The 19562-nt window shown below is 41.4% G+C and overlaps 1 protein-coding gene and 1 pseudogene across 2 annotated transcripts; both read right to left on the reverse strand.

Moving 5' to 3' along the window:
* Nucleotides 1-621: 621 nt before the first annotated feature.
* LOC311497773 (von Willebrand factor A domain-containing protein 5A-like) lies at nt 622-11208 on the reverse strand. The gene is made up of 16 exons (XM_084558143.1): nt 10506-11208; nt 10150-10352; nt 9853-10075; nt 9267-9433; nt 9070-9184; nt 8776-8948; nt 8604-8692; nt 8362-8506; nt 6586-6665; nt 6389-6503; nt 6101-6259; nt 5400-5503; nt 5031-5250; nt 1564-1749; nt 1273-1396; nt 622-1190 (listed from the first exon to the last, which is right to left on the reverse strand). The coding sequence occupies exons 1-16, from the start codon at nt 10546-10548 to the stop codon at nt 1111-1113; spliced, it is 2226 nt and encodes a 741-aa protein (XP_084414269.1). The 5' UTR covers nt 10549-11208; the 3' UTR covers nt 622-1110.
* A 3385-nt stretch (nt 11209-14593) lies between these two features.
* On the reverse strand, nt 14594-19096 carry LOC311497774 (TRPM8 channel-associated factor homolog; annotated as a pseudogene). The gene is made up of 4 exons: nt 18463-19096; nt 18116-18323; nt 17601-17859; nt 14594-14943 (listed from the first exon to the last, which is right to left on the reverse strand). The product of its transcript is annotated as a TRPM8 channel-associated factor homolog (transcript).
* Between the last annotated feature and the right edge of the window lie 466 nt (nt 19097-19562).

Here is a 19562-nt window from a genome sequence, read left to right on the forward strand (position 1 = left end):
ATTTTAACCCAGGAATCACCTCCTTGAGCAGGATGAGACATAAATGCAGAGCACCCTAGGGCTTACGAGATTGCTCTTGGGTGTCTTCACAATATGGTTTTCATATGTTGGGGCATTTAGCAGGTAAATGGTTGGTAGGGACCTAAAGCTGGGTAACAACAAAATTAATATTTCAATTACATTAATCAAATGACAAGAAGAAAAGAAGACTATAAGTTATTGATACTATTGTTCCATTTAGCAGGTTTTCCATGTAAAAGGTAATATGCTGTGTTCACAACTTTTTCCCACTGCACAAATATGTCATTGCGTGTTCATAGTCAAGTCTGTCTTTCTCTGGAAAACTAACATATTTTCCTTTATAGTGAGACTTAGACTTAGATGAACTTTATTCATCCACAAGGGACATGACTGCAGTGTGAGTCAGGATCAGCCAACGAAGGCAACTCCCATTTTTGGCCAGATGAGGTCCCCATAGAGGAAACCCTCTTAAATGAATAAAGGATTTATGCAGAGAGAGAGTTACCTTTCAAAATAAAACAAAAAGTCATGAGGAGAAAACAGAAACAAGACACAAACTCAGCGTGATGCGGTGTGACAGTAAGATGATCCCCTCCCCTCAACCCATAGGACCCAAAGGCCAACACTAATAACATTCTGTCGTCAGACACCAGAGGACACCCTCAGAAGACCCATGTCCATTCTCAGATTCAGATTCAGAGAACTTTATTTATCTCAACAGGGCAATTCATTTGTAAGTAAAACATGACAGCTTTTTGATAATGTTTTTGAGCTTGTTAAACAGCTACAGTATGTGGCCACAAATTCATGCTGATAGACGTAAATATAAAAATACCAGACATCAGTTAGAACAAAAAAAACAAAGCTTTGCGTTACTGTGTTATTAGTTTTAATATTTCATTCAAAGCAGCAACAAACTGAACAGAAACTTCCATTGTCTTGTAACATTTCTGATCTTGTATAGACGGCAGTCCAAATAATGCAGTACCACTGCACACAGGTACATGGTGCAAAGTACTGTTGACGCGCTAGGAGGCAATAAGTATACTTCTGTGTACCAATTCTGGAGAAGTTGTTTAAGTGAAATCCTCAAATCCCCAAGGCATTTCTTTGCACGTTGCAGCCCAGTAGTACATTACCAGCTTCCACACACTCTGTCACACATGGCGCTAGAGAAACAACACAAAACAATTCATCAGATTAGCATACATCCTGATTGACTGGATGAACAATTATGGTTATACTTATTACCATTCTGAGCACTGAGCCAAGATGCAGCCTTCATAGCCAGAATCTCCCACTCTTCTTTGGCATCCATCTTGAAACCATGAAGCCAGATCAGAGCCAGGATGGTGGCCCACACTTCCTCATTGACCTAATTCACCACATCAGCAGTAACAATATTATATACTAAATTAAGCAAGACGGCATGCTCACACACTTTTGTCTTAATAAGAGCCATCCTCACAAACTATGTCATTAAATGTAGTTTAAAACAACCTCCATTGTCATACTGGACTCATTGTCTTGACAACAACCCACCGGTGCAGGTTTTGACTTTTCCACCTCCTCTCTGGTCTTCCCCAGTGCAGCAGCCAGAGCTGGATCAAGCAGCCAGGAGCCAGAGGCCTTCTGGAGGGAGATCAGCTGCAGCAGAGGGTCTTTCTGAGGCTGCTGGGGCAGAGTTCCTCTCTCCTCTGCAGCACACATCAAGTCAGAGGAAAATAAAATTTAAGGAAAGATAAAAATATCCCTTTATTATTTTCAATAATCTCATGCTAATGATTTGAATCCATGTAAGATGCAACGTTGGCATGTGGAACCGCTAACCCTCTGGTTCATGGTCAACCCTCTACCTGCTAAGCTAACCATGTGTCTGCTACTCAAACTGGGAAGCACTGATGTGGACTGTAATCTGAGGTGCTGTTAACTGATGATCTCTGAACTCATCCTCTGCAGCAGAGGGAACTCTTGGTCTGCCATTTCTCGACGGTTCTCATGAGAACCTGTTACATCTCAGCATTTGACCTTCATGTTCTAAGTATCGATGGACTGTTGTTTCTCTTTACTTAGCAACACTTGAACTGTACACCAACACTACCTCAAAGTGTGCAAAGTTGTCATCAGGTAAACTGTGGCTACTTTGAGGAGTATGAGATTTGAAACATGTTTTGGGTTCTTTCCACTTTTTTCACTACATAATCCCATTTATGTCTTGTCATAGTTTCCCTGGAAGAGAAGGTGTGTTCTTTATTACAGTGAATCACAAGTTACTAAGAGCGGAGCTAAAATGTACAGGTTGTTATCAGTGTTTACACTAATGTACTGTATTAATAAAATTAAGAAAACACTGTGTTGGTGTAGCATTCAGCTTTATACTTACCTACACGCGCTGAACAACGAAAACCGCGACCTGAAGAAAGAAAGATAAGTTTTCTACTGTCATTGCAACATAACTCATTACTAATGCTGAAGGTAATACATACATATAAACCAATCAGCCACAACAATATGACCACTGACAGGTAAAGTAAATAACATTGACCATCTTGTGACAGTCCAGTGTTCTGCTGGGAAACCTTTGGACCTGGCATTCAAGTATCTGTGGGATGATCCACAGAGGCCCCTCCCCTCAACCCATAGGACCCAAATGCACCCACTAAAAATATTCTGTTGCCAGACACCAGAGGACACCCTCAGAAGGACCATGTCCATTCTCTGAGGAGTCACAACTGTTTTGGAGGCACAAGGGAGATCTGCACAATATTAGGAAGGTGGTCATAATGTTATGCCTGATCTGTGTAACTGCTCTGTCTTCCTCACTTGCTGCTGTATACAACTGTATGTCACCTACAGTATGTTCAGGACTGCTATAACAAGTACATACAGTAGCCATGATGTTTCCAATATTTATCCATTTACTATATTGACAGTAATGTCCTGATGTTACTTACTTCTCTTGTCCCTCTTAGGTCTCAGGGATATGAGAACAATACATTTCATGGGAATTACTTAACAAAAAATATCAGCTAAACTACTTGTTAAAGGAGCTTAATCTACTATAAGCTACTGAGGGTTTGGCCCCGGAGCGACCTATCTGACGCGCTAAGCGTTCAAGGAATGAGTCCACACGCGTCCCTTGACTGATCCTTCAATCGGTGTTTTATTTTCGGTGTGATACAAAAAGTTATTCCATACATCCTCCAAACCTAAATATTCAAACCCTTGTGTCTTAGCGGTCAAAAAACCGTTTGCCCTTCCGGGGTCACACAACACCTGACGGCCCCAGATTTCCCATTACCTTTCTACCTTTGTGTCGAAACTACTACAGCGCCCCCTACTGTACCCACAACAAATACAATTTCACCCTGCTTCCCCAAAACAGTGTATTTGGCTCCTACACTACTGGTTTCTACAATTATTGAAGTAACCCACAAGTTATAATGAGCGTCTTGAACGTGTACAAATTGTTTTATAACATTTAAAGTATCACATAAAACGAGAAGAACTGGAAGAACTATCTCCACTTTAAGCAACAACCTGTCAATGACTGTAACAAGCTAACCAGACCAAAAACAACTCTTACTGTACCCACTGTATTTCACATTAAAGCTGCAAATACGAATGTGTTGGTTTGTTCAGTCTTGACATTCATTTGCTGTATTCATAGAAAGCACAGTGTTGGTATCTTATTCAGCTTTTTACATACTAAATGCTGGCTTCATAGCTTTATAGAGTATGGGTACTGTAATAATAAACAAAGAACAATACACTGTAGACATTAAAGTTGTTTAAGACATTCATCTACTGTATTTATAGAAATAAAACATAGTGTTGTTAACCCATTCAACTTTCTACTTACTTGACTGTGAAGAACCACGACAGCCCATTTTTTTGCGACCTAATTGAAGATTGAGAAAAATATCAACAAAACAAGTGTGTTGGTTTGTTCAGTGTTTACATTCATTTATTGTATTCATAAAAAACTATGATGTATTTTTCAATCCCACTTACGTACTAGGAAGTTGAGGTTCACAACCAAAGACCATGCCCATTGGGGCAAAACAGCTTGCAGTTTTAAAATACACTTCAAGATTAAAAAACCAAACAGATTTTAGGTCAAGACCAGAACCAAACAGACAAACATATGAAGAGCCATGCACACAATAATGCACAATGAGCACAGAATAAATGCTGGCCAAAAATAACACTCAGTAATCACATACTGTGATTCAGTGATACTTTCAAAGATTTGAGTTAGAATATCAGCAGTCGCGTTTTTAGGCATGGGCGAACCAGGCAGCTGCCCGGGGTGGCATTTTTTCATGACACAAGGGGGGCGGCATGAGCACTTGGAAAAAAAATAATAAATAAATCTGTGCCACTACATGGTTTTCTATTATCTGTCATATCTGTGCCCCTGCTTGCTGAGAAGGTGCCATACACGGAAGCTGTGTGTGAGAAAGGGAAAGGGGGCGCGGGGGACAGTTCACCTCTGGGTCTCTCCCAAATTGAACGGCCTATAAGTTCTGCACGTTTTTGGATTCATGAATTATGTGGAATGGCCCAATAAAAATAGCTAATACAAAACGATTATGTGGTCACCAAGGTGAATTGGTTTAGTCTTGACTTCTGGTCATGAGCCACAGCGTTGGAGGATGGAAATCTGTTGATTGTCGAGTGTCAAATAAACGCAGAGATGGACAGAAAAAGGTCAAAGCCATCTGGTGACCAGTTTAGGAAAAGTTTAGAGGAGAAACGAGCAAAAGATAAAGGTATGCTATGTTGTCTCTGTATGATTACAGTATCCATGTCATGAATGAAGGGCTAATGTTAATTGTTGGTATACATTTGTTAGCCTTTTTGCTATGATGCTTGCAATGCTTATACAACAGTAATTCTTCTTAACAAACACCAGATCTAATTTCACCGTAAGATTGTGCTTTGCAACAAAACTGTTCCAAGTTCATTTCTTATTTATTTTCTCGAAGGGGGTCTCGCCCGGGGAGTAATTCAATGTAGAACTGCCACTGAATATGAGTTTTCATTTGCTCACACTGTCTTTTGTTGACAGCAATGAAGGCAGTGAAAGAACTGCTCACTCCTGAATGGACACTGAGCTCCACCACCTTCTCCTTCACTCCTCCATCTTTCTGTCCTCCATCCTCTCTCTCCTTCATCTCCAGAGAGCGAATCATAGTGAGAGCAGCCAACCTGTGGATTGTTAATCTGCAAACAAGAGAGAGAAGGAAACAATCAGACAGAGTTTTGATGTTTGTCAGTCCAGCTACATTGTTCAGTGTTCAGGGCCATAAAGAGTCTCTAAATAATCTCTATTGAAAGCAGAACAGTGCTGTCTGAATGAAAACCTGCTTTACCCAGTGTCTCCTGCAGGTTTGAGACTGAAGTGCAGCTGGTTGTGAGAGGGATGACCCGCCAGGCTGTACTTCACCGTCACACAGCCCTCTGCTGCCTCTGGACTCTGAGAAAGCATTACAGTGTTAGAAATCATGTTCATGGCTGTCATCAGGTGTCGTGGGCCTAACTTAACGAAACATCAGTGAAGGGAGGTGCCCACTTGAAAACCCCAATGACATGCTGCATACTGCTGTTGTCTAGGCCAGGTTCCTGATGTCTTTATGTTGCTTGGTAGCTATGGTTAGCTGCTGAGCGGGACATACAAACCAGCAGCGTTAGGTTAGCTCATATTTCACAAGGTTCGAACTATCCTCTGCTGCTCTGTGGGCCTACAAGCCAGCAGCATTTACTTAGTTTATTTAGACTGTAGGTAGGTTAAGCTTGCCAGCAGCATTTGGTTAGCTTATATTTCACAAGGTTTGAGTTAGCGTCTGCTGCTGAGCGGGCTATACAAGCCAGCAGCATTTACTTAGTTTATTTAGATTGTAGGTTAAGCTTCATGTCACATGACTGTAGGTTTATTAGAGTTTCTCAGTTGGACAGGGCCTCTAAATGTGTTTTGCCTGGGATTTTGGCACAAGGGATTATAACATCTAATCCTGTGTATTAATGAACATATACCTGATGACAGAAACACAACATGACATGGAGCTGCCCCTACCTCTCCAGTGAGCTTACCATAAACCAGTGACCTCTGACCCTGGAAAAGAGCTGCGATTGGTGGAGAGAGGACAGTGACAGACACTCCCTTTGGTAAATCCCATGTGACTGAGATGTCCACCACAGCTGGCTGCAGAGCAAACCGCAGCGACTGCATCACCTGGAAAATAATGCAGAACTGTAAAAATCTATTCAAACATCTGGGAGAGACACTGAGTTTTTACTGACTGGAACCATGGTCTCTGTCCAGACACAGATTTACTGCTGCATCTTCATTGTGTTTACTCACTTTTGGTTGCATCCTGTCAGTTCCTGTGATGAACTGAGCGTGACCTCCTCCCTCCTTGGCCAAGCCATTGATAAGAGCAGAGCTGGCCCCTTCTCCAATCCCAAAAGAGAAACACCTACAATACAGCAGGCTGATTTAGATCCACTCAACACATGGAAGACAGTGTGGAAATACTGTGGGTGTTTTTGTGGTTTCACCTGTGGGAACCTGAATTCTTCTTAACCAGATCAATGACTTCTTTGGTGTTCTCCACCTCTCCATCAGTAAAGACAAACAGCTAGGGAGGAGAGTTTACACATAAGTTGAATAACAACAGGGTTCTATGGTAAAGAATGAGGTGTGATACGTTTGTACAAACTAATTAAAACAACAGCAGACATGTGACTCTTCCAGTGACAGTGTCAAACTAGAATAACCACTTTGTGTTTTCCTAACTGCAAACCAGTAATTTTGCAGTTTACATCAATGCCTTTCCAGACTCATACATTTAGTAAATAAACCCCGAGAGGCTCTTTGATTTTTCTGATTTAGAGATACATTATATAAATAATGTTATGTGTAGTCACTCTTGTTGTGCTGTATGTCTATTGTATTAGTAATTTAGTTCCAAGAGAAATACACTATATTGCCAAAGTATTCACTCATCTGCCTTACACATATATGAACTTAAGTGACATCCCATTCTTAGTCCATAGGGTTTAATATGACGTTGGCCCACCCCTTGCAGCTATTACAGCGTCAACTCTTCTGAAAGGCTTTCCACAAGGTTTAGATGTGTGTTTATGGGAACTGTTAACCATTCTTCCAGAATCGCATTTGTGAGGTCAGACGCTGATGTAGGAAGAGAAGGCCTGGCTTACAGTCTTCACTCTAATTCATCCTAAAGGTGTTCTGTTGGGTTGAGGTCTGGACTCACTCAGGTTCTTCCGCACCAAATTTGCTCATCCATGTCTTTATGGACCTTGCTTTGTGTCATGTTGGAACAGGAAGGGGCCATCCCCAAACTGTTCCCACAAAGTTGGGAGACTTGGACTTGTTGCATAGGTGGCATTCTATCAGAGTACCACACTGGAATTCACTGAGCTCCTGAGCTCCTTTCTCAAATGTTTGTAGAAGCAGTGTGCATGCCTAAGTGCTTGATTTTATACACCTGTGGACATGGAAGTGATTGGAACACCTGAATTCAATTATTTGGAAGAGTGAGTGAATACTTTTGCCAATATAGTGTATGTATCTCATGTGTCTGTGAAGAGTCTCGGTCATCCTTGAGTATGAAAGGATTATCCTGATAGCGCTTCAACTCAACATGTAGGCAGCACAACATTATTCCCAACAGCAGCCTGGGTTTTACAGTTAATTGTCCAGAAGGCACAGAATCCTCTGCTCTGAAAGACAGTTTATTCCCACCATCATTTTACTTCAATTCATTCCTGACCTGATGTTTGAGACAATGATATTACAGTGGCCCAATAAAGTCCTAAAGGAAATCTCCAAGTATCGCTGTACGAGTGATAGACTTCATCACAGCAATAAAGCCAACAACAAAATAGTAAAGTAACTACAAGATGACTGACACAGAGGTAGAAGGTTGAAAGCCATAAATAAACTCGGGCATCACCATCTTGACAGATGAATGATGGATATCACAGAAACACAATGCCTCAAACGACAGTGTGAAGAGGCATTTGTACAACCTATACAACCTGTCCAACCTGTGTGTGTGCGTATGGGTGTGGGTGTGTGTGTGTGTGTGTGTGTGTGTGTTCTCGTATTTATTAAATTGTTGTTAACGCTTGAGGAATGCCAACATTGTGGGGTCTTGTTGTCACACAGCTTTTTAAGGGTAAAAACCTGTTAAGACTTTGTTTTAAAGTAAAGGTTACAATGAGGTAATGATTAGGGTTAGGGTGAGGGAAAGTATTATTTCAATGTAAAGTTGTTTAAGAGATAGATAGATGGTGTGTGTCTCTTACTTGTCTCGGCTGACTGGGAATGCAGGGCTGCCTGTAAATATGTTGAAGTGGCTTCAGTATCTCTGTTCCTCCCAGATCAGCCTCCATCTCCTCCACTTTCTTCAAAGCCTCCTCCATGGTCTTCTGGTTGTACTCCACACTCTTACTGTCATCACACAAATACAGGCACCAATGCACACATACATCTACCTAACAGATAGAAAGGCCTTTATTGGCCCAACTGTAATGAGCGAATAACTTACAGGAAGATGTGTTCATATCTGGACCCAAAACTGTAAATGTTGAAATAGCAGCCCATTGGTAAGCTCTTCAACAGAAGCAGCAGAGTATCCTTCAGGAAGATAGAAAAGATAGTGAAGACCACTGCATGAGAGGAACACTATGAGAGATTTAGAGAAATAACATGATAAATACCCTGGCACTGCTAATGCGAGTCTGATGACCCTTGCTGCTCATCTGCATATCCATACTCCCTGATCGATCTAATAAGAACACAAACTCTCCACATGAGGCGACTGAAGACATCACAGACTGGGGGAACTCAGGGTACAGGCTCACCATCACCACTGGATCACCCATCAGAGATCCTGAAACATGACAGGGACAGAAAAATGACCACACATTTTGCCATTTATTCCAACTCATCATCATTTGGAGGATAAGGAACATTATGTTTGTAAACTAATAACTTGACCAACTTGGACTCAACAGGCTTAGCAGAGGCCTGTCCTGCCTCCACCACAGCAGTGGGCTGATGGGCATCTTTGTAATAAATCAACAGTTCAACATCTCTGTCAAACTTGTGTCCTGCTGCCAATTTGATCTACAGTTCAAGACACACAAATATAAATGAAGTTGGAATGAGGAACTACAACACACAGCAGACACATTGTCGCTCTACCTACAGTGGCCTGGGTTTGATCAGTGTTGAGGTACTGGAGAGGATCCAAGGAACAGCTGGACTCTACTTTAGAGATTGGACGAGGAGAGGACAGTCGGGCAGAAAAAGACAGACTGTAGGACACCAGAGAGGCTGGGACAGAGGTCACCTGGACACTGGCTCCTTCACTCCCTGTAAACAACGTGAGAGACAACTGGGAGTCACATGGTTTTTGTTTGGGCTGGGAGGTTATGTGAAGCTGGTGGCTTCAGATGGGATGCACATTACACACATAAGATCTTTGGCACCAGCTTCTCTATTGTTGTAGGAAACATTTGTATGTAAATGTTAATGTGTAGTTTTACATTGTTTCTTTCTCCTTTAATTTTTTCTCTCAGGATTTCTCTTCATCGTTAATTGATTTTAATGTTAATGGTCATGTTTCTTTTTTACATGCAGAATAATGTGTTTCTGTGAACAGCTCTATGACTTCAGCTGTGCTGTGAAAATCATCAATGAAAAGTCACTTTTGGGAAGCTAGAAAACAGAAAGGGATTGCTGCAATAAATTGTCTGTACAGGTGTGGACAATGGAACAGCTGCTTGTCCTACCTTGAGGTTGGTAGCGAGGGTTGAGCACAGCAGGCAGACAGAACCTCAGCCCGTCATCAGCCTGCACAGCCAGCTCAGTGACGTACTCCAGCCTGATGGAGGCGCTCTCTCCTGGAGGAAGACTGCCCACACTGAGAGAGAAGATATCTGGACTCTGATCGCTCTCCTCCAACAGGAAGGCCTGCTGACCAGAGCTCAGTGCATCATCATAATCCTCACGAGCCTGTATGAGTACAGGAGACTTACTGTTTCTTATTCAGCTCCTTTACACAGAGTAAATCTTTCTGTCCAGCTCACCTGCTGTTTCTCCTTCACCTCAGCTACAATCTGTGTCTGTCCAATCTTAGCACTGAAATGACAGACAGCAGCATCTCCAGGCAGAGGAAAGACAAAAACAGCCTCTAGTGGTTTGTCCTCCTTGTTCTCATAGTTGAGAGTGGAGACCACTGTAGCCACATGATCCCTCACCTCCAGCTCCACCTCAATGCTCTTCAGAGGAACTGACACAGAAACACAGAGAACTTAGATACAGACATTTAAACAATGATGGATTACACTGATTGTTACACTTTAGCCACAAATAAGGCTACCTGTTAACTGACTAATAGTTAAACACAACAGAGGTTTTAGAGTAAAGTAGTAAGACTTTGTACCTGGTTCCTTCTGGGAAGTTAGCAGACCACAGCAGTTCATCATTGTACCTGTACAGCAAGGACATGTGAGGACTTTCTGTTACTGTGACTTCCAACTCTTGCAAATCATTCTTAATGTATTGCTGTCAATTGTAAATAAACCAATGAATGGCAAAAACTTCTTCTTTGCTGTTGTCTGTACACTCTGATGATTGTCCCCAGCTAGTTCCATTAGATGTTAGACTTATCAGTCTGTATCAGGTCCATGTCCTGTAGTGGTTCACCTCCTAACTAACAGATAGATCCTTTTCTGACAAAACTGGGAACCTCCTCTCCTCATCTGATCTCTTCATTGTGGTGTTCCTCAAGGCTCCATTCTCTTAATTTAACAAAAATATAGTCTATTAAAATTGCTATGCAGACGACACACAGCTATATCTCCTGTTGAAACCGTTGATACCAGTAATGATGGGTCCCAATGGACTGCCTCCAGGATGTGAAATACTGAATGGCAATAAAATGTTTACAGTTAAATGACAGATGTAAACAAGATCAAATTGATCTTAATTATTTAGTCTGACTTAATTGGAATATAGCTAATGACTTAGGGCCTATGGCTCCTAATCTTCATACCTATGCTAGAAAGAAAATGGTATCAGACAGAGGCGGAGCTATGGGTGGGCCTGTATGTGCACAGGCCCACCCTTAAAAGTGTCATTGTGGTTTTTATTTTCTTGAACATTTAGAATTTATAAAATAAAATCGAACTTAATCTTTCACGTGATGACGTCAGTTCACCAGCGATCAGAAGGCAGGATATTATGGTACTGGAGCACGTGGATACAGCTGTTCACAATGGCTAAACCTAAACAGTTACCTTTGAGTTATTTGACACTTTTGTCCTTTGAAAAAGACATGATTGACAGTTCGGATTAAGAAAACATAATCATACGTTTAACGCAAAGCCCAGAAGACTCCGCCTTGTGTAAAAACTGCCGGTAAGACAGTTGTTTTATTTTATGTATTCTGGCCAGTCGTGGCATATTATGATTGTGGTAATGTAAGGAAGTTCTGAACTTAAACGTTTTCAATTTGTCTGACATTTCAATAGCTGTGATCAGTGGCGGCTGCTGGTCTTTCAAATAGGGGAAGCCCAGTTTTGTAAAATTTGCCAATTATTACATCATTAAATTTAACAGGGTTACTAATTAATTCTCCTTATATTGTATAGGCCTATGTTTATAGTTATTATTAGTTAATTACAGTGCATGAAAATGCACTCCACTGTTATCAGAAGTGTTCTTCGTATTATTATTATCATTCTTCTAACCAAAATTCATTTAATTAATTCAGCTTATCGTTTAACGTAGAAACTTTTAAGCTATCAACTTTTAAACTACAGTGGGTGCAGCTAGCTAGCTGGCTGGCTAGTTTACCCCCTACAATTGCAAATAAACGAACTTTTTTAAAACTGAAATGAAAACAAGTAGCAAACTCAATATCTTAATATCCGCATGGGACTGACCTAAAATCCTTCGATGCAGAAGTAGCTATAGTCTTAAAGCGCTGTCAATCACGACGACGTTAACAGTTCATCCAATCATCATACAGAAGCTCGGCGTCCTGGTACATCCCACTGCCCATTCACTCCCTGAGACGCCCGGCTTCCCTGGAAGTGACGATTTTGGAGCGTTTGTCCAATAAATGTCTAGCTTTTTTTGCCCTGAGATCGGCCCATTCTGAAGCCCCATTGAAAGTCCATTGAAGCCGAGCCTCAATGGGTTTTTAAACGGACCGTGCCATTACAGCAATATGAGAAAAAAAATCGTGATAGACGAACGGCTAAAACTTATTAATGATTGTGTTATTATAAGAAGCAGCCATGAAGTCGATCATGTTCTAGCACATTTTAGTTTGAGTAGTAATGTTAATTCGTAGTATTTGACGAAATTGCCAGTGATATTTTAGGGGAGGCTGAGCTTCCCCTGTAGTCTTAGAGCAATCGCCTCTGGCTGTGATGTATTGTTATTATTGGATTGTGCGCACTGAACTGTCCGAGGTGCTGAAAGTGAAGGCGGTGAAATACGGAATAGAGGTTTAATTGTGGAGTATTGGTTTCTACTGTAGGTATACTGTAGGTACTGTAGCTTTTATCTGTCTCATTTATTCCGAAGAGTTTCCACGCCACCGACATATTATTTGTTTGTATCCATCATCTGCTGATTCAAAGATTCAAAAAACTTTATTGTCCGGCACATAGTGACAGAACTCAAAACAAACACCACAAAGACATAAAAAACACATTTAAACCAATGAGACCTGTCTATTTTGCTTTGCGTGTTTGAAGACGTGTTTGTTTTACTTTAAACAGTCTATGCAAAGGGAGCATCTGCAAAAAAGACGTCATTGATCGGATCGGTGAATTAAGACATTACTGCCGATCGCACTAATTGCATAAAATGCTGATCTGATATAGCCGATCAGATCAGATATTCTTCGTACCATAGGCTAATTTACAGTGGCCTGACAGATTTTATTATATCATAAAACTTTTACACACATCTCATATCAGCTTTAAAAATAATCAGGCCCATCCTGATTTTTCCAGGCCTACCCATTAGCCACGTTCTGGCTCCGCCACTGGTATCAGATGCACCTTTCCGGTTTCATTTTGTGCAATGATCATCTGATCATCACCAGAATGGTTGGATCATCAATGATCCACATCAATGCTGCCTTGAAAAAATAAAAAAATAAAAAAATATACCAACATTCTGATCCAGATTCAACTTTTTGAACAACTCTGGCCAGCGGCGGTTCTATATTGAATTAGCCCCAGGCGAGACCTTTATGAACTGGACAGTCATCCTTGTCTCACTTGAAGCTGCTGCAGAATGCTGCTGCTAGACTGTTACTGTATCTGATAGGAGAAAAAGCCTGTAATGGTAATCCTGCCTTGTCAAGAGCAAGAGTAACGCCTGGGGATTAATTTACACACCAGAAAACTCAGATTTTCAGACGTGACGCTCTTCACAGACTCTAGAAAGTGTTTCCCCCTTGACAGAGTTCAAACTACGTGACAGTCAAATGTTTTCACAAGCCTTTCAGTGTCCTTTCAGTTTCACTTTTCTTTTCCTTTAAATTAGATAAACATCAGAAGAAAGCTTACCTCTGAGGACAAGCGATGACAGGACAGTTCCAGGTGTCTCGGGTCAGTCTATAAAGCTCCAACAACTTATCAGTGCAGCAGCACACAAAACACTGACGTAAGCTAGGGTACGCTCGATTTCCTTAAAGAAGGAACACAAGGTGGGCGGGGCAGGAAATCCAATCACCCTACAACGCTGAGAAGGGAAAACGTTAGGCAGTCAATTCATATGTTTGTATTCATTATAGCCTGTTGGCCTCTAAAGTCTTCTGCATGCTTGTGTGTTATTGAGGGCTCACTGGAAGCTGCAGACAGTGTGTCCTAAAGTCCTGTCCTTATACTCCAGGGCTGTCCACGGTGTCATCATTTTATCGCGTTTAAGAGAGCTTCAAAAAACACACTGACCTCAAATATCGTGGAATCGTTTCAATGGGTATATTAACTTCGTCTAATCAGACATTGTCACACCGACAGAGACTGGTCACACGGTGGCATGTTTTTGTGTGCGTGTGATATGTTGCCATCTAGTGGTCACTAGTGTTATTGCTCCCGAGATCACAGAAAAGGAAGACAATCACATTTCACTATACATCATCATATATTATTAAAGACATTTAATGATTATGTGTTAAGGCTATTTTGACTGGCAGTACACATTACAAATCTAAATCTGAAGAAAGTTGTTCAGAAATTCAAAGAGCTCTGAATCACATACACATTAGTATTAAATATTATTTTTAGAATTTAATCCAACATTGTTGTTGGTCTGTAAGTTACCGTACAAGCATTAAAGTAGTAAAGGAGTGAGCAGCACTAAATTTGCATTTTCTTTGCGTTTCAAGCTGCTGTTCTATTTAAATGCTGACTTCAGTGTAGACCAAGCACAGTTTCTCTACAGAAGTTAACTCACCTGCATATATGTTTCGAGGGCAACCCACACCCACCCAGTAAACAAATAATTTCAAACAAAAAAAAAATCTGTGTTGTGTTTGGAGAAAATGATGCATTCAAATACAATATGACAGCCAACACACGCACCATGAGAAATCTGCACGTCAGTTACAAAACGCTCTTTGCGAGGAAATTTGTGTGGGATGACAGCCAGATCAGCAGTACTCCTCATGATGTCATTCCAGAGGGTTGCCACCTCATCAGGACGTTCCAGGTCCCTAACAACATCTGATGGTACAGTGAGGATGATGTTGTCAAACTCCAACTCTGCCCAGGGTGAAGGAGCTGCGTGCAGCACCGACCAATCAGCTGCTGTGGTCACTCCTGAAGGGAAGCATGTGGATGCTGCGGTATAATAAACTCAGAGCTTTGAAATATTGTAATTACTCATCAACACTGTAGACAAATCATTAGGGAGGAGACAAGGAGCCAAAGCTTCCTTCTCTGGTCTCTACATCTCATCTCATATGTTATTTGTCATGTTATCCCATGCCTTTTGCAACTCAAGGCAAATGCTTTCCTTTGAGTGTATAATAGATCTGTCCATTTTTTTTTTCTTACTTGCCCAAATGTGCTCAGTGAGGTTGAGGTCCAGACTTTGAGGGGGCCAGCCCATCATTTTCAGAGTTCCAGCAGATTACTTCTGTCACAGGGAGTTAAAGCAGTGCCAGGTACAGAGGACAGAGGTACAGACCAGTACTGATCCACTCCACATTTTCTGACATACAAACGGAGCAAATGTTATATTCAGGTGTATAAAAATCAGATATAATAAAAGTGTTCATTCATTCATCTTCTATACCTGGTCACGGAGGAAAGGCCCAGCCGACCCATAGATTCAAACCAGTGACCTTCTCACTGTGAGGCATCAGCGCTAACCACCTCGCCACTGTGCCGCCCTTAATAAAAGTGTTACCTTTCCATATTAATGCAATGCAATATCAGTGTGGGGACAAATAATTCAGGAGTAGGTGTCCACGACATTTGTTCACAACACTGTGGTCTGATCTGCTGTTTGTGCATTTATCCTGATCCTTTGGTTGTAGACAACAGTCCTCGCAGGGATTTGCTTGAGGTGGCAGTAGGGCATCTGGATCTGGACAAACATTATATAGGTCTTTCACCAGAGAAAGGAGAAAGTGGCCCTGGGGACTCCTCACAGGGTTGTTCTCACTCACCTTGAAACAAACATATATCGTTATTTAGAAAACACAGCTCTTTGTTTCTCATGAGGTTTCTCCGACGAGCCTAATCATTCACTATGAGGTGCAGGTTAGAGGAATTATGTAATGGTGCATAAATTATTCAGCTCCCTGACCCTCCTAAAAGTCACTTATCTGCTCACAACTTCACATTTACTGCCACCCTTTCACCACCAAGACCATCAACACATTGCAGACGATAGCGGAAGTGCTTGTCTCTCATGGCCTGGCTTTGCACACAGGCCTCTTAGAGACCATTATCGATTGTGTTCACCAACAAGCTCAAACCCAGTTTGTTCAGGATCCTGTTTCCTGAAACACAGGAGACACATATATCTGACTAACTCAGGTACCAGCATTTAAAAATGTCAAACATAATCAGAACAACAAGACCCATTTAGGACATGTTTAGGGCTGTTTTAGCTTATCCCAGAGTAGAGATGTAAAAGATGTTTTTAAAAGAAAGACCTAACACTTGGCTTTAAATATTCTGTAGCCAACTGGCCAATCTATGTATAGGATAGAATATTTTTAAAAACAATATATATGAGTGAATCAAATTCCCAAACGTTTATTATTCATATGGACTGAGGTATTAGACTTACTGACACACAAACTGCCACCCTACCCAGTCTAATTTGACACCACCAGTTGTTCTGCCCCCTTTGCAAGTGCAGTGTGACAGTTTGATGGGAGGTAGCTGGATAGAAGACACAGAAGGTGGAGATTTTTCTGAAACACCAGTTTGCTGTTCATTGTATATCAGTAATCTGCGCTCATATTTTGACTCTGGTTGTTCTTGACTGACTTGGCTGGTTGATATGATCTGATAGTGACTGCAAAAATTCTTTTCACGGTATTAACCCAGATACAGGAAGCAACACACAGAGACATTTCAGAAAGCCTGCACATCCCATCATGATGTACTGGTGATTGACACATCACAACAGCAGATTGGTCCAACAGCACAAAAAAACTGTACAGCAGAACTTTAGTTTATATTCTAAAAACATGAAAACATGTGATCTTCTGAATGTCAGACATATTTTGGGTGAACAGGGTTTGGCAAAACTGTCTGATGTGCAGTTTTTTTTTTTTTTTTGCAATGAGTGCTATGACAGATAATGATAAATTTAAAATTATGATAAATTTGTAGGTGTGTTGCTCATCAGCTATTCTTGTGAGATCAGTAACACCACAGGAAGTAGAATGCACCCTACTTGATGTCTCTGTCTTCATGCTGCATCCCTGCAGTCACCGTTGTCATGTCACTGTAGAGGTACAGTAGGCTAACCATCTTGTAGTTGCTTCAAAGATGCAGATTTAAGAAACTAAATATGTAAAAGATGATTGTGTGCCCGTAAGTTTCTAAACACATTTCTAATTGTTTTCTAAATAGTTAGGTCACTGTATGTTTGGACACTGACACATTTTTTCTTATTCTGACTGCTTACAAAACACATGTAAGTTACAGTTATATAATGAATATGGGCTTTAGGCACAGACTCCCTGCTTTAATTCAACAAGTTAAAAGGAATGGTTAAAACTCAAACATATAGGAACTTCCAACATTTTTATACATATTTTCAGGAGCTCAAATGGAGTTGGACAGATTAACTTAATCAGAAACGACTAGCCTTCTCCATGCAGCTGATGTGTTCACCACTTTTGTTCGTGGTTACCCCAGCTTGAGCTATGTATTCTTTCTATCCACAGTATGAAGGTGTTGAAGGCCATCCCCACCCCACAACCACTATTGGATTAACCTTTACTAGTGTATTTTTTAAAACTGTTTATATTTCAAGTTGTATTTGCTTCCCTGTGTCTGAGCCCAGTACCAGGAGTGTCCACCAATCAGCAGGCCTCCTCCCTCTGCCACAAAGTCTTGGATTTCCTTCACATGCTCATCGCTGTATGCTGTACACACAAACACACTCAGGTCTTTCCTGAATTCTGTCTTCTCACTCTTGAGACCAGACTCGGTGAAAATGTTGACTGCTGGAGCAAAACCAACGACTCCATCCCGCCCTTGGTCCAGCCAGTGAACAGCATTGTTCCAAAATGAAGCCAGTGTCTGAAATAAAAAGAGCTAATTTAAAACTGAGACCATGGTTAAATAAGTCGTATGCAACATTACCTAGCGCAATGCAGGTCAACAAGTAAAAGACACCTTAAGTTAATATGTAACAAATGAGAAAATGAATCATATTTTACTCTACGAGAGGTCATCTGCTGTATCTATAACATGGCTGTATTTTAGAGATGATAGGCGAACATGTTTTCATTGTGTACTAGTTTGCAGTTAAGAGTTTGACTGATTCAAACTTCACCTCCATGTTTATGAAGCATTCATGCGTTGCCACAATGACCCGTCCCCGCCCATAGTATGCTCCTGCCAGTCCATCTTCAGTGGTCCCAATGGGGAAGGACAGAGGGCCATGAACTAGAACATCAGAAGCTACAAAATCTCCCTGGAGGTTAAACTCTAAAATCCCTTTGAGTAAGAACTCCAAGTCCTCCTCAAAATTCTTACCAATACTGATGAAGAAGAGAGAGAAAAGCCCATATGGGTGATAATGGTGAAGCAAGAAGGAGAACACAATGCACGCTGTAATTAAACAGTTTTCAGATAAATAGAAAAACTGCAACGTTAAATGAAAGAGAAGTATACACGTACTCTATAGCCTTCCAATGGGATGGGATTTCTCGGTAAACAGGCAGGTTCTCTGTCGCTCCATAACCTGTTCCAAAGTAGATGCCAGCCACTCCTGCCACTTTATTCCCAGGAAACTGGAGAAATGGGTTCTCATTGCTGTGACATGAAGCCCAGTACCACGCTTGCCCCCCTATCAGCACTCCAGCTTTCAGAAATGCCACCAAGTCTTTTTGGTCTGAACCCACGCTGTAGGCATCTGTCACATACACACCAACTCCTGGATTGTCACTGAAGGCCCCCACAACTTCTACTTGGAAGCTGGATCTACTGATGTGATCAGCGACCCACCTGATATTTTTGTGCACCCCTACAGAGATGTTTTCAGATCCATCTCTTCTCAGCCAGGTCAGAGCGTTCTCTATCAGAGCTGGAAAGGGGGTAAGATAGGCTTCATGACCCAAGACCACAACCCTTCCACGGCCGTACAGAGAGGCAGCCATCAGGACCTGGCCTTGGCTGTTTATTGCTAAAGGGAAAGCATGGTCTCCAATGAGCACCAGGTTACAGGGAACAGCGGAGCCACGTAGGTCCAGCTCGCTGATACCTCTCATTAGAGAGGTGTAGGGAGATAGGACTGCATAGGCTGGTTGGACATGGTGTGGAGGAAGAATGCTCTGAAATTTGGGTGAAGAGGTGGAGGGCAGACAAAAGAGCCACTGAATGTAAGCTGTGTTAGTGAGTGAGGTTAAACCCGAGATGGCTGAACTTGTTAGGTTGTCCTGTGAAAAGAGATGACACAACTTATACATCTATAACAATAAAGATACAACATTAAAATCTGTCTAAAACTGATTTAGAGATGACCAGCAGTACCCATCAAGCTTGCAATTTTTTCTTCAAAACACAACACAGAAAAACAACAAATGGACTTTTACCTGAAAATCAGTTTAGTCGTCAGGAGATAGACTTCGATTGAAGTACAGCAGTTATCCAATCACAACACTTCCTAAGAGTGTATGTCTGACAAGGGAGAGAAGTAGAGAGTACTATTTAAACAACATGGGAACATGAGGAGGGACTTTAGTAAACTCAACCCACTTTGACTAGATGATAGATAAGAA

This window comes from Chelon labrosus (assembly GCF_963514085.1).
Source record: "Chelon labrosus genome assembly, chromosome: 13".
NCBI lineage: Eukaryota > Metazoa > Chordata > Actinopteri > Mugiliformes > Mugilidae > Chelon > Chelon labrosus.